The following is a 13,993-nucleotide window of genomic DNA, read 5'->3' as shown; positions in this document are numbered from 1 at the left end:
CGATTCGATCTGCCAGACGTGATGCAAAATGAAACGAGTACTATTTTATCTCGCCAAGATGGCTGACGTGTCTGCGTTAGTGCGCGTGAAAAAAACACCAAATAGTTTGTATGATTTGTGTTTAACCAGTTTAGTGAACTACTTGCAGAAATCAAAGTGCGAGAAAAATGATTTGCGATCATTGCCGGACAGCATCCTCATGGACGTTTATTTCAAGGTAAGTCACTAGGACCGACCACATTTCTTATCTACAAAAACAGTGACGAAAATTCACCGTTATTTTATCCAATGTTTTATATCATGTGCAAATTACTGGTATCAGGGGCGCTGATTTAAGTACAGTTTGCACCTATGTAGTGATTATTTTGTTTTGTGTTGGGTTCACGGTCATGCGTTGCTAGAATGGGTCGTACCTCGGTGGAATCACTTTCACTTGCTAGCAGTGATCATGCTATTGTTACGAAATATATCGTTTTGAGAATATTCAATTTTGCATAAAACTCCGTAGGAGAGATACAATTTCTGATGCTTTAGTTAGTATTTTTTCTTTATATTTGATTGGAACCTAACAAGATATTGATTCAATATGAATGGAATGAGCAATATCTTACTTATTTATTAAATACATATTTATAAGTACCTATGCTACAATGGATATAAATCTAACAAAGCACATTACACATTGCATAAGATATAGGTATTAATGTTTTCATATTATTATAGTAATAAGCAAATAAAAGAAGCAATTGAAAAAGTTTACAATTAAATTCATAAAAAATCCTTATTTTAAATCATTCATCTGATTTTATGCAAACAAAATTCAATAGGTTCAATCTTGTGTTTATCTAAAATTAGAAATTCTTATCAATTCACATGACATAAAAATAAATAAATATTTATTTATTACATACCTATACAATCTGTAGGCTACTGGCTAAAGGCTTGTGTTGTCACTTTTCCATTTTCTAGGACCATGTATCCAGTCCAGGTTTTAGCAACTTAAAAAAAATAACTGATGGAAAAATGTTCCCAAAAGTCAATAAAAAGTACATATTTAATCTTCTATAATCTTTAAAATTCCAATTACAGTAGAACTCCAATTATCCGAACTCCGACTATCCGAATCGCCGATTATCCGAATCACAAAAAATTGTCCAAAAAAAGTTTAAGTGCGCTATTATTCTTCCCCTAACAAGAATATGGAGAGGATGATGATGATAAAGATGCGTTGTCACTAGAGGAAATAAGAAAAATGATTGCAAAAATATTTAAAACATGTGAAAACTTCATGTTTCTTTCATTTAACTCAATAAAAAAATAGTGCAATATCAAAACGTAGCTTTTGTTCTCTCCAATGGCAATATTTTTTTTAAAATCCGATTATCCGAATATTTGATTATCCGAATGGGTCCCGGTCCCCATTAATTCGGATAATTGGAGTTCTACTGTACAAAACTTATTTTTATTTTAAAGTGAAAGTACATAATGCAACCTTCTCTTTCTTTTCATTTCCTTTCTAACATCTTCAACCTTCTAGAACATTCTGAGACATTCTAGACATTTTAACATACTCCATTCATAAGTCTTGGCAACTCCTGACTGATTATTTTGATAATCTACTACTAAATATGGATATTTCATTTAATATTCTCACTTTTTATTGTAATTGTTCAATCATGATAAATTACTACAGGTATATCATAAATTATATGTTGAAAATGCTACATAGTATATGACAACATAGTTTAATGTTGCGGTAGGTTGCATAGAAACCTTGATGTTATTATTTAATTATCAATGATTAGCATTATAAAGAATGATAATTTATGGGTATTCCTACTTACCATATATATCATTTTACCTACATGTTTTATTTATTTAAAAGCGATAAAAAAATTTATAATACATTTTTTATTGTGGTAAAAATTAGGAAACACCTAACTAAAACAAGTAAATTGGTAAGATCAATTATCTAAATCTTTATATTTATTTTGTATCATTGTATTCCGTTCATCAAAGCCTAAATTAGTTTCAAGCCCAAAGGTTTTCTTTTGAATTGACTGGGCGGTACAAAGTTCGCCGGGTCAGCTAGTAGTAAATACAAATATCCAAAAAAGGAGTAATTAGCGGCCAAAATGCATCTACAGCTCTTTAAGAGCGTAAACGCACTATGCGGGTAGCCGCATTGCGGGTAGCCGCATTGCGGGTAGCCGTCCGGCTGACCGCATAGTGCGTATACGCTCTAAGGGCTTGGTCTAGTAGTGCAAACAAATGCATCCTGTCATCCTATATGTAAATAATACAAATGTACTAAGGGAAAGTTGCTCCACTTAATTTTTAAAAATTAAATCATTCGTATGCATAATTTAATATTCGTAATAAGTACCAAAAATGACAATTTGAAACAATTTTCGTGAAAATTACACCGGGTGATTTTTTTTTTATCAGTACACAATATTTGCGAATACTTTCTATTGATATCTTCAACTTCATGTTTATATAACTGATCAACTTTTACAAAGAAATTTGGACGAAATATAAAAAAAATAAGCTTTCCATACAAAATGCAGAACTCTATACATTTTTTTCGACCTAAGTTTCTTAGTGAAAGTTGTTCAGTTTAACTAATAAAACGGATAAACAAATTTTGTATATAATAAAAAAAATGTAATGTTTGTGTTAAATGAAAACAAAAGATATTTATTTCTGACTAGCTTCCGCCCGCGACTCCATCCGCGCGGATTTCAGTCTTCGCGTCTTCTACAGATTTATTATATTATGTGTAATATATAGATTTATTGACGACGCGGTTGGCGCAGTGGTAAAGTAACTACCTACTGAGCCGACGTTCGATCCCCGGTCAGGGCAAATATTTGTGTGATGAACTCAATTATTTGTTCTTGGGTCTGGGTGTTATTATCTATATATATGTATTTATTAAATATTATATTTATCGTCGCCTAGTACCCACAACACAAGCCTTAATTGAGCTTACTGTGGGACTAGGTCGATTTGTGTAATAATGTCCTATAATATTTATTTATTTATTTATTTATTTATTTATATTGATAAACCTAATAAATCTTTTGCTAGCATTCTGATGCTTTATCGGTTGCACTGGATTTATCTCTTTTTTTTCAATCGCATAGGATGGGTCTGGAATGAATGATATAGGATGGGTCCTTGATGGGCATCGAATGCTGAAGTCTCGAATCAATCAATTCTGACAGTAGGCAATTTATGTAAAATCTTGATAATGGTCCATCATTTTATATTGCCTAAACGTTACATACTTTTTTATACCTATATTCTATTTTTAACGAATTATTTACTCCAGTCCAAACAGCAAATAAGCAGACTTCTGCTTCTGCAACGTTTAGGTGTCCCTGAATTTAGAAAAAATAGTCATGATTCTTATCTATGACAAAAGTGTTATTTTTTGCATTGTATTTCAAATATTAAATTTTTTTTTAACCGCATCTTCCGCATTCATGTCTTTTGCCGGAATTAGACATTTAACTTCTACTAGTCCCATTTTCCCTTTTTAATATGGGAGTGTATAAAGTAAATTTTTTAGATATTTCTCGTTATACTTTTAAAAAGTTATTATTGTCATTTTGCTCATTAGGTAAAGTAATTTCGATATCAGTTTTAAGTTTTTTGATACCTGCAATAATAACGTCATAATCGCTTGCACATACTTATCGATTACACCCTGTATACAATCCACCATCCACATTCATAATGTTTTCCTGTCCTCCTCTCCTTTACGCTGTTCACCGATACATTTGAAATGAGTAAATCTGCTACCTCTGAAGGATGTTTCATTGTGATCAGCAAATTTTCACCACTGTTGTCGATTATTTGTTTTTCATTTTTAATCAGCAATTGGGAATCATCAGTTTTGTTTTTTGCAGATTGGTGATGTACCCTAACAATACGTCGAAAAGGGAAAGCATCAACGAATTATCGTTTTCGTCCTCTTTTTTTATTCTTCGCGTCTCTGTTACTTCTGTTTGTTTAGTTCTCAACACCCACTGAATTTTCTATGTTATTATTGTGATCTTCCATTACATCTGAGTTTTGATGATGTGATGATAATCCATTCGTTTTAATATTGGTACTTAGAGTTGGTAGACTAAACTAGAAATGGCGGACTAAATTTGTCAGCGCGTCTGTAAGATCAGAATATAAAACCAACATCCTGTATTTAAGTTACAAAATTAATAATCAAACAACATGCCGCTACGTTGAAAATGACTAGAAGAAAAAATTAAAACACCTCGGATCAATTTTGGAGTAAACAAATCATTTTCCCCGTATGGGGATTTCCCCGGATGAACTTGGGAAGTTCAAGTTCTCAATACAAGTTTATATTATATTTCGTATTTCTCAAACCAAAAATAAACATTTTTGGTACTTCAAAAAAATTATATTATAAGAAAATTTATGAGCTTAAGGATGTATATTACTTTAGTTTTAAAGAAATATACATCCTTTTACTGACACCCCGTAAAATAAAGAAATTGTTGCCAATCACCTTTGCTATCTATTTGGTTTCATTAACTTTATGTTCGAAGATAATTTTTTTTCTAGTATGTAGTTACACGCGTATTTTTTTCGTTTATTTTCCATATCGAAATCAAATGTTTAAAAATACGAATATTTGCACAAAACTAAGATAAAAATAATCAATTAACAAAAATATTAAATTTAATGAAGTAGAGCAACTTTCACTTCGGTATGAAGGAAAATCGAGCGTAGAGCACACGTCAGAACGCTCCGGCCCAAGGAGCGCGACTAAAGAAATTCGCTAGGATTTTTCCTAATTATTTTAAATATTTTTTTAATATTTAAAGAATTATCAAAATTCAAAAAAAATGTTTTTTAAAGGATTAATACTCATTGGTCTTCAACCAACTCGAATAAATTAATGGAAAAAATAACTTTTAGCAGTATTTATCAATAGATTTTGTAAGGCAAAAAATGGGAAATTTAATGAATTTATAACGTTCTAATTAAGAAAATCATAAGTTTTTCGGCAATTGTATTCAGCAGTTTTTAATAACGACTATATAAGGATAATAATGCGCTGATCAGATTGTGTAAATTGTAATCGGTTGCAACGTAGTGAGTGCACAAACTTAGCTCGAAATGTCTTTGGGGGAAAGAGACTTATCTTGAAGGCCTGATTAAGGTAACATAAAGTAACTTTATAAATGTGAAAAAATTCACGCGCATTGCGTATATAACACTAATTGATAAACAAGAAAAAAAAATTCAGTTTATCATTTCATTAGCCGGGAAAAAATTGTCAAATAACTTGTTGAAAACGCAATTTTGCTAGACTGCAGCCTTAAAGAATTGTTAGCATTGTCTCAATTTTTAAAGCACTATAGGAAAAGTTAAATTGAATAATTCACTTGTTTATGTAACAATTTTTATTTACAATGTTATAAAATGATAGATAAGAATCTTTTCTCGCTTACATAAGTGTATATTGTTTAATTTGGAGTTCTATGAAGACAAGCATAACATACATTTATACATAGATTCAATGTATTGAACCTTAAAAAGAAGTTTTAAATAGAAACATACTTCTAAAAGAAGAGTACTTGAAAAAATTTCTCGATTTTAGCACTTAACTGTTATTAATTTTTCGGACTATTATCTTCAAGTGGAACTGAAATATATGTACTAGCTAGATGGATAGTAGGTATAATTCATATTAGTGTCAACTTTGTTTATATTAGTAACTAGATCAACAGGCATCCTGTTAAAGTAGGCTGATAATATAATTCCCTTCGTCTGCTGCTAATGTTATGAATCATCTTTATAAATTAATAACATGATATTGACAGTGATACATACTGCTTTCATCTAGTAGAAAATGTGAAGCAACCAGAATGTTCTGGTTTTAATGTTATTAGTACCTAGAAAGGGTTTAAGAAAAATCAATAAATTCTTTCGGGTATTTGTTTTAAATAGTCTTGTAGAAACCAACAAGAAGTATATTTACACGCTTTATATTAGCTTCACCTGTATGTTTGTATGTTTGTAACCGACTTCTTTGGGCGCGATTTTGACCCACTTCAAACGGCCAGATTTCGTTCAAACTTTGTAGATTTATTGAGGACCGATGACAATACACTAATTTGATAAAATTTTCTATTTTTTAGATCGGTTTTCTATAAAAAGCGTGTTTTTTTAGTTTTATTAAACTATTATTATTTAATTTTAGACTTATCTGTGCAGTTGTTTTGCTATGATAGAGCAAGAATTGTAACAGAAAGACCGACTAGTTACTTAGTTCATTTATTGTATTATTATATTTTAGTATGCTTTATACCGTAGTTTACAATTCCAGGCATTTCATGAGATAAAAATATGTTATGAATTATTGGTATTTCTAATGACCAATACATAATGATGGCCTCTTTGGTATAGAGGTTGACGCGTGAGCGTAACACAAGGAGTCCTGGGTTCGATTCCCGGTGGAGACGAAGAAAAAAAAATGTCTCGGTCTGGTAGGATGCAGAAGGTTAATCACCTACTTGTCTCTAAAGAAAATAGATAGTGAAACAGATGTGTAATATATCTGCCCATTACCCTACTAGGGGACCTTTATTCACTTAATACATAATAAGTTTTACACAAAATATGATAACCATAAAACCCGCGGCTTCGCCCGCGTTTACAAAGAAAAACCCGCATATCTCCCGTTCCCGTGGGATTTCCGGGATAAAACCTAGCCTATGCCTATGTTGTATATATCAGTGAAGATGCAGCTTTCTAATGGTGAAAGAATTTTTGAAATCGATCCAGTAGTTTATGCGTGAAAACCATACATACATACATAATTACAAACCTTTCCTCTTTATAATATTAGTATAGATAGAATCTTGCAACAATCGTAACAGATCCGTCAGACTACAATGAGCGTCTCGTCTGTTGGTTATTGGGTAACAAAGGACATCTCACTCGAGTGGCCTGGCTTCATTCGCTATTGTTGTTATATTGCTCGGTCTTTAATATGATGGTTGGGGTCAGGATGGAAAGTTGAGTGGTAATGATTCTTTACTTTCGTATTAAAGAACAATTCATTGTCGTATGATAACGCGCGGAGGTAGGTATAAGGTATTCATAATTTGACGATCCCAGTTTTAACGAAATTTGTGTCCAATTCACCATGTTATTATTTCAATTATCTCTTGTTAGACTATGAGAGTAGAGTGTTTGAGGATTCGCGCGTAGCTGTGCACTAAAATATATCTTCTGAACTAGTTGGCGAATCTCAATAGATATTGCCTGCCATAGTACCTACGTCGGGTCTCACGCTCGAGGCTTTGTTTCCTTGTTTGAGCCGAACTCTGGATCTAGATATTTTATTTTTTAAATTCCTTTTTGTAATTAAAACCCGGTACTATATAAGAGAGGTCTATACGCGATCTATAATAACTGATAATAACATATTATTTTAAAGGATTATGCTAAAATTAATTAGGAGAAAGCAATGTGTCATCGCCGGATCGTTCAACTCGTTGCGCATTACGCAGGCGATGCCGCGGGGCACAGACAGTGCTAAATATTGATCAGCTCACGATAAGCCCCAGGAAGTGTTACATAGAGTGTTATGTGTACTTAATTCTATGTTAGATAATGGAATTATGCCCATGTTATCATTGGAGCGTTGCATTGTTTAGTAAACAATATGATTTACGTGTTTATCGAGTTATTGTTTTATGTGCTATGATGAAATACGATTATTTGTGGCAATTGGAATAGAATGCTTTACGACGTTTGCTATTTGTGATGCACACATACAAACAATTTAAATAGTGAAAGGATATGATTTTACAAGTAGCCTATGTTCAGCAAAGAATAAAGATAGATCCAACTGTTTCAGAAAAGTGGGCACTGATAGACAAGTTAATAACACAACAGTTGTTTTTTTTGTAGTTAACGTATAATACACCTTAATATTATTAATATTACTGCTATACTGGAATAACAATTTTTGTTTTGAAGTGAAAACTTCTTTAGCGGCGTTGAGCACTTTTTCTGTAATGGGTATAAAATCTTAAACTCGCGTCAGGACACGTGACCTGATCGAAAAAGCGTAAGACGGATACCATCCCAAAATATCAAACATGCTCAACGTTAATAATCAAGTTTTCACTTCTGCCGGCACTCCCGGAGTGCAACCCGTCTTTTTTTTGAAGTGAAAACTTCTTTAGCGGCGTTGGGTACAAAATCTTAAACTCGCGTCAGGACACGTGGCCTGATCGAAAAAGCGTAAGACGGATGTTTTTTTTTTTAGCCCTTATATTCCATGCGTAAGACGGATACCATTCCAAAATATCAAACATGCTGAACGTTAATAATCAAGTTTTCACTTCTGCCGGCACTCCCGGAGTGCAACCCGTCTTTTTTTTTGAAGTGAAAACTTCTTTAGCGGCGTTGGGTACAAAATCTTAAACTCGCGTCAGGACACGTGGCCTGATCGAAAAAGCGTAAGACGGATGTTTTTTTTTTTAGCCCTTATATTCCATGCGTAAGACGGATACCATTCCAAAATATCAAACATGCTGAACGTTAATAATCAAGTTTTCACTTCTGCCGGCACTCCCGGAGTGCAACCCGTCTTTTTTTATTTTATTAATTTACACTTTATTAACATTATAACCTTAACAAATTTTCGCCAAACTGTAAAACATAAATTGAAGCATTAACCATTTACACGCGACTGCGTTTTTTCTCAAAAGGTCTGCAACAATTTGTCAGAACACTAATGGGCCCTCTTCACAATCGAGAGCGTTGGCCCAACAAATGATCGTCGATGTTTGCCGCCGTACGACGAATACCTATATTATGAATAAACATTAAACATCTACAATCATGGCCGTTCGCAGACATTTAGGACATCTACACTATCGTGATTGCCTCTACTCGCCCAACGCTGCCCATTATGAAGAGGGCCCATAACATGCGATCATGGGACCGTGAAAGGTCGCACAATTGTTATTCGAGAAGCGATGGCAAGTGGTATCGAAAGTGCCCGTGCACACTGAATGTTTATCGTCGTCATCTTTGTGCGAAAGTTTGGACTTTCTCGTTGTTTATGTTTTTATACAATATTACATTAAATAACTGGATAAAGGTACATGTGTCGTGCCAAGAGATGGTGAAAATATGGGAACTGCCTTCAAACCGTGATTTGCAATCATCAATCGCCGTATATTATTCATATTAACTTTCACTGAAATCGAATGAACCGTTGTGCAGCTAACAAACATGTTGCTGAAAAAAGTAATATGTATACCTATCGATAATTTTTTATTAACTTGAATTGCCAAAAATCATATTTTTTATGAAATATTTTAGCGACAAGTCGCTTGCGTTTATGATACGACAACTACTCCACTCAAATAAAATTTCTGATTCATCCTTTATTTTTTTTTTCTGTGTTCTAACAAAAGCCAGATAAAGCACATTTAATATTCAACATTCTATATTAGCAATATAAATTACCACATCGCTCTATTTAAAGTATATTACTCATATTTTTTTAATTCTTATAAACCAGTTGGTTTATATCACGTTTCTATGATTCACAAGCAAAACTGCAGATTTGTATAATTTAACACTAAAAGATTATCACTGTAAAATACATATATACGTAAATTTATCTAAAAATTGTTCACCAAAAAGTAGAACATGAAATTGTAGACTAAAACAACTGTACTTATGTTTGTTCGTAATTTCCGCTATGAATATAGGGACATACCCATAGACATACCTAATACAGATACGGATCTATATAATGTCCCTTTGATCATAAGAAAACTCTAATTATTGACTAATTACAATGATCCATAATCCATATAACTATTAAGTATTAACAGGTGCTAATATTAACCCGGCTTTTTATGGTAATTGCAAACGATTAATGTTTTGGTAATAAGTTTTTCGCTTTTCGCACTAAAAAGTGAAGTAGGTACCTAAATACGTTTACGCAAAAAGTATTCGGAAACGTTTTTTTCTACGTTAACAATTACATAATATTTATTATTTAACAATGAGAGAGAATTGCATTATTGTAGCATTGTACAGATTGTTTAAAAATGTTATAGACCGGGAGATACTGACACAAAATTTCGAGTCATTTGTAACAGGATGGCGGTTCTACAGGGTTCTTAGTACGCAATGACAAAAAGAAAAATGATGGTGTGAACGCTGGTACTGGCGGCTTAGTCGCGTGGGCGTTAGTCGAACTCGTCGGAAAATAGCGAAAGTCAAACGATTTGTAACAGTATGGCACTTATTTTTCCTGTAAGTTTGAGGATCAACGAATATAAATACAAAATTTCAAAGATCTAGGTGTTGGAAATCTTCACTTATATAAATTAATAATAAATTTATTTTTCAAGTATGACAGCACTTTTTCCCCCTACTAGAAGTATGGCAAATATAATAATGGTCACATTTTATCAAATACTCTCCAAAAAGCCAAATGCAATACTGGTACAAAAAGATAGGCGAAATAAAAAATTTTTGCAGATTTTCGGCGGTATGACGACCATTTGGAATCGTCCGAAAAGTATGGCATGGCGATTTTCGTAAATGGCTGCACGACGATGGTTACCTGTGCAAAAGTTAGCTTGGTACAAATGGTTGAATAATTGTTTTTTTTAAATCAACACATTCGCGTCGGTATGGCGGGCTGTAAGTCATACCGGAAAAGTATGGCATGACACTACCGCCTACTTCTTTTTTATGGGCTATCGGTAAATTCTTAAATTTTTGTGTTACAAATCGTTTGACTTTCGCTATTTTTCCGACGAGTTCGACTAACGCCCACGCGACTAACCCACCGGTACCAGCGTTCACACCATCATTTTTCTTTTTGTCATTGCGTACTAAGACCCCTGTAGAACCGCCATCCTGTTACAAATGACTCGAAATTTTGTGTCAGTATCTCCCGGTCTATTATTATGACATAATGAAGCTACCTATTTGGTTAAAATGTTTTATAATGATTATATAAATTGTATATTCTATAGGCCGATGTTATTCGTACGAAATATCTCTTATTCTTATATTATGGTAGTGATCTACTATTTTGAACAAATTATGTAACTACCACATTCAACACCGGACTCGGTTGTAAATTACAACAAAAAATGTTTAATGGCAAGATACATTGGCACGGATTTCTGAAATATGTTGCACGCCTCATAAGCGAAGCGTTGAGGTGGGTACTACTGTCACTTCGCGCAAAACATCTGATTTTTCAAACTTAAAATGTCTTTATGTATCATACATTGCACTTGTAAGATAATACATACACACACATATTAAGAAAAAACACTATTTTTAACGTTCATGATATTTTTGATGTCATTTTTGTTATTTAAACTAGTTAAAAAACAGTTTAAAAAAGTTCTGTCTTGGACGTCCGTGTGTCTGTATGTGCGGATCCTTTTTCTTGTTAACACGATAGCGACCGAAATACTTTACTAATCGAGTCTTTTTTTTTCTCTTACGCTTGAGTATGCTCAGGAATAGAACCCTTTCATTTTTCAGGGTCTGATTCGATGTGGTTTAATTGTTATTAAATAAACAAAAATAATAATTAATAAATATTTATTAAAAAAAAATTATGAGGCGTGCACTTTTGGATTTTCCAAATTATTTAAAATCTACGATGAAGTTATTACAAGTTAAGGATCCCGGAAGGCGGCGTCTGTCAATATTCAATCACCTCTTTAGTGTGAGCAACGTGTTTGGCCATTTTATTATGTACATTGCATGTACGTGGGTCGGAATATCAAACCGCATTTTATACAATTTTGCGCCGTATTTTTGTTGTATGGAGTTGGTTTTAGAAGAACCTGTGCGACCACCCATTATACCTGATGAAGCGTAGAGCAAATAAGCCAATGCTACAATGTTATATTTTAGTGAGACGTAACGTTACAGTGCAAAATTCTTTAAATCCTAGTTCAAAACATTCCTATATCATGTTAGTTTAAAGTGACGTCACACCAAACATGTAAGGTCCTTACAACTTTTGACAAACAAGGAGGGGGAAAAAGAATAAGATAAAGTCCGGTCGCGGAGCAGGAAGAATTTCGTACATTAACCTGGTATTACCTGTCACTGTCACTCCCTTGTAAAAATAATGTGTCTTGCTCGCACAGGTGCAATGACCGCCGTCCTTAGGGATTGTAAACCTTTAACCTGAGAGCGTAAGGTTTGTGTTTGCTTGATTGGTGTCAGGTGTTCAATTATGATTTTGTGAATTCAAAATTTATAAGAATAATACTCAAACTCTTTATGTCCAATCAAAAACCGCCTAAGTCGAAATCGCGTGTTAGACTAAGGTATTTCTGTAATATTGTACTGTATAGTAAATTATTTTTTGAAAAATAAGGTCATAAAGAAGTTTCACTTCTTATGTGTGTACACGCACACTTTTTTTATATAATATATCGTTGTTATTGAAAAAGTTAAATTGTAACTAGCTAATAAGTATTTTAAATGAATAAAGGACATTTATTTAATAAACTAGCGGTCCGCCCCGGCTTCGCCCGTGGTACATAATATTTACGTTTTCTCTACATAAAAACCATCCTCGTACTTCAAGGAACATAATAAAAAAAGAATTATCGAAATCGGTTCAGCCGTTCTCGAGTTATGCGCTTACCAACACATTTTGCGAATCATTTTTATATATAAGAAGATTAGTAAAAAACATTTTCTCCTCCAAATATTTCATGTAAACTGCACTTCATTCAAAAATGTTTGTGACCACTGTCAGTAGGTAAAGAGGTCATTGTACGAAATTCTTTCTGCTCCGCGACCGGACTTTAGTCATGATTCTCAACGTGGATTCTTTGTTTCGTTAAAATTGAGAAAACTTGGAAGCTGATAGGTAGATAGGTAGGTACTTGAAATATTAATTGATACCTTTAATCCAATTAGTGTTATTTTTTACGTATCTATTGCAGGAAAATATCAAATATTTTATGCGCAATTCGCGTATTCTTTATTCTAACTCATTATCCTCCTGTCTTGCATAATTATTATGAACATATGAATACATTGAGTTTTCATTAAAAATAATGGTTCGACCGGCGAACAGACGGCAAGGGTTAAAATTATTTAGTAAAACCACACGTTACTAAATATTTACATGTAAAATTTTGAGAAGCGAAACACATAAGTGTTTGCGAATTTTTATACAGACAGGCTGATCTGATTTTATGATAATATGTATTACGTTTGGATTCCAAAAAATATTATATAGATCGCAAATAATTTTCCAGCTTTGCTTCAATATCTATGGAGGAGCTTTTTTTCTCATTTCATTAAACATTCAATGAAACCATCACAAGATGCAATTAGAGAATCCAATCCCGCATCAAAATCGCGATCCCGCAAGCCTGCGGGATTAAGATCATCAATCCCGCGGATCCCGCGGGATTTGCGGGATTGATTTTAATTATTATTATTTTTGTTTCATGTAATTTAAAGAAAGAAAATACACGCAAATATTTTTAATTATTCTTATCAACATGAATCAAAGTTATCACTTCACTACATAGTATAAAACAAAGTCGATTTCCCTGTCCCTATGTCCCTATGTCCTTATGTCCCTATGTCCCTTTGTACGCTTAAATCTTTGAAACTACGCAACGGATTTTGATGCGGTTTTTTTTAATAGATAGAGTGATTCAAGAGGAAGGTTTATATGTATAATAACATCCATTAAATAGTAGAGAAGTACTGTTATTTTTGAGGTTTCTAAAGTGATGTCGTAAAAAATTACATTTTTTCCGCTTACATTGCAAACGCAGGCTGAACCCTACGAGTTTTATCAAAATAATGTACTAAGTATTATACACATTGAAAAGGTCTATAGAAAAGTCCGCGATGGTATATGTCTATCTCTTATGGATAACCCACAATAACATTTTTTTGTCATTTA

The 13,993-nt window shown here is 33.1% G+C and overlaps 1 protein-coding gene across 1 annotated transcript in view; it reads left to right on the top strand.

Annotated features, from left to right (window-relative positions):
• The first annotated feature begins 13 nt into the window (after window positions 1-13).
• Pat1 (Protein interacting with APP tail-1) overlaps window positions 14-13,993 on the top strand; it is a 58,558-nt gene continuing 44,578 nt past the window's right edge. The window contains exon 1 of the mRNA XM_089702856.1: window positions 14-217. Within this exon, the coding sequence (XP_089558982.1) occupies window positions 29-217 (189 nt within the window). The 5' untranslated portion in view covers window positions 14-28. The remainder of the gene's footprint in view (window positions 218-13,993) is intronic.

This window comes from Colias philodice, chromosome 13 (genome assembly GCF_061535455.1).
Source record: "Colias philodice isolate Cphi_HAF_F1 chromosome 13, ilColPhil1 Martin Lab GWU primary, whole genome shotgun sequence".
Taxonomy (NCBI): Eukaryota; Metazoa; Arthropoda; class Insecta; order Lepidoptera; family Pieridae; genus Colias; species Colias philodice.
This window is presented reverse-complemented; position numbering and strand designations above follow the sequence as displayed.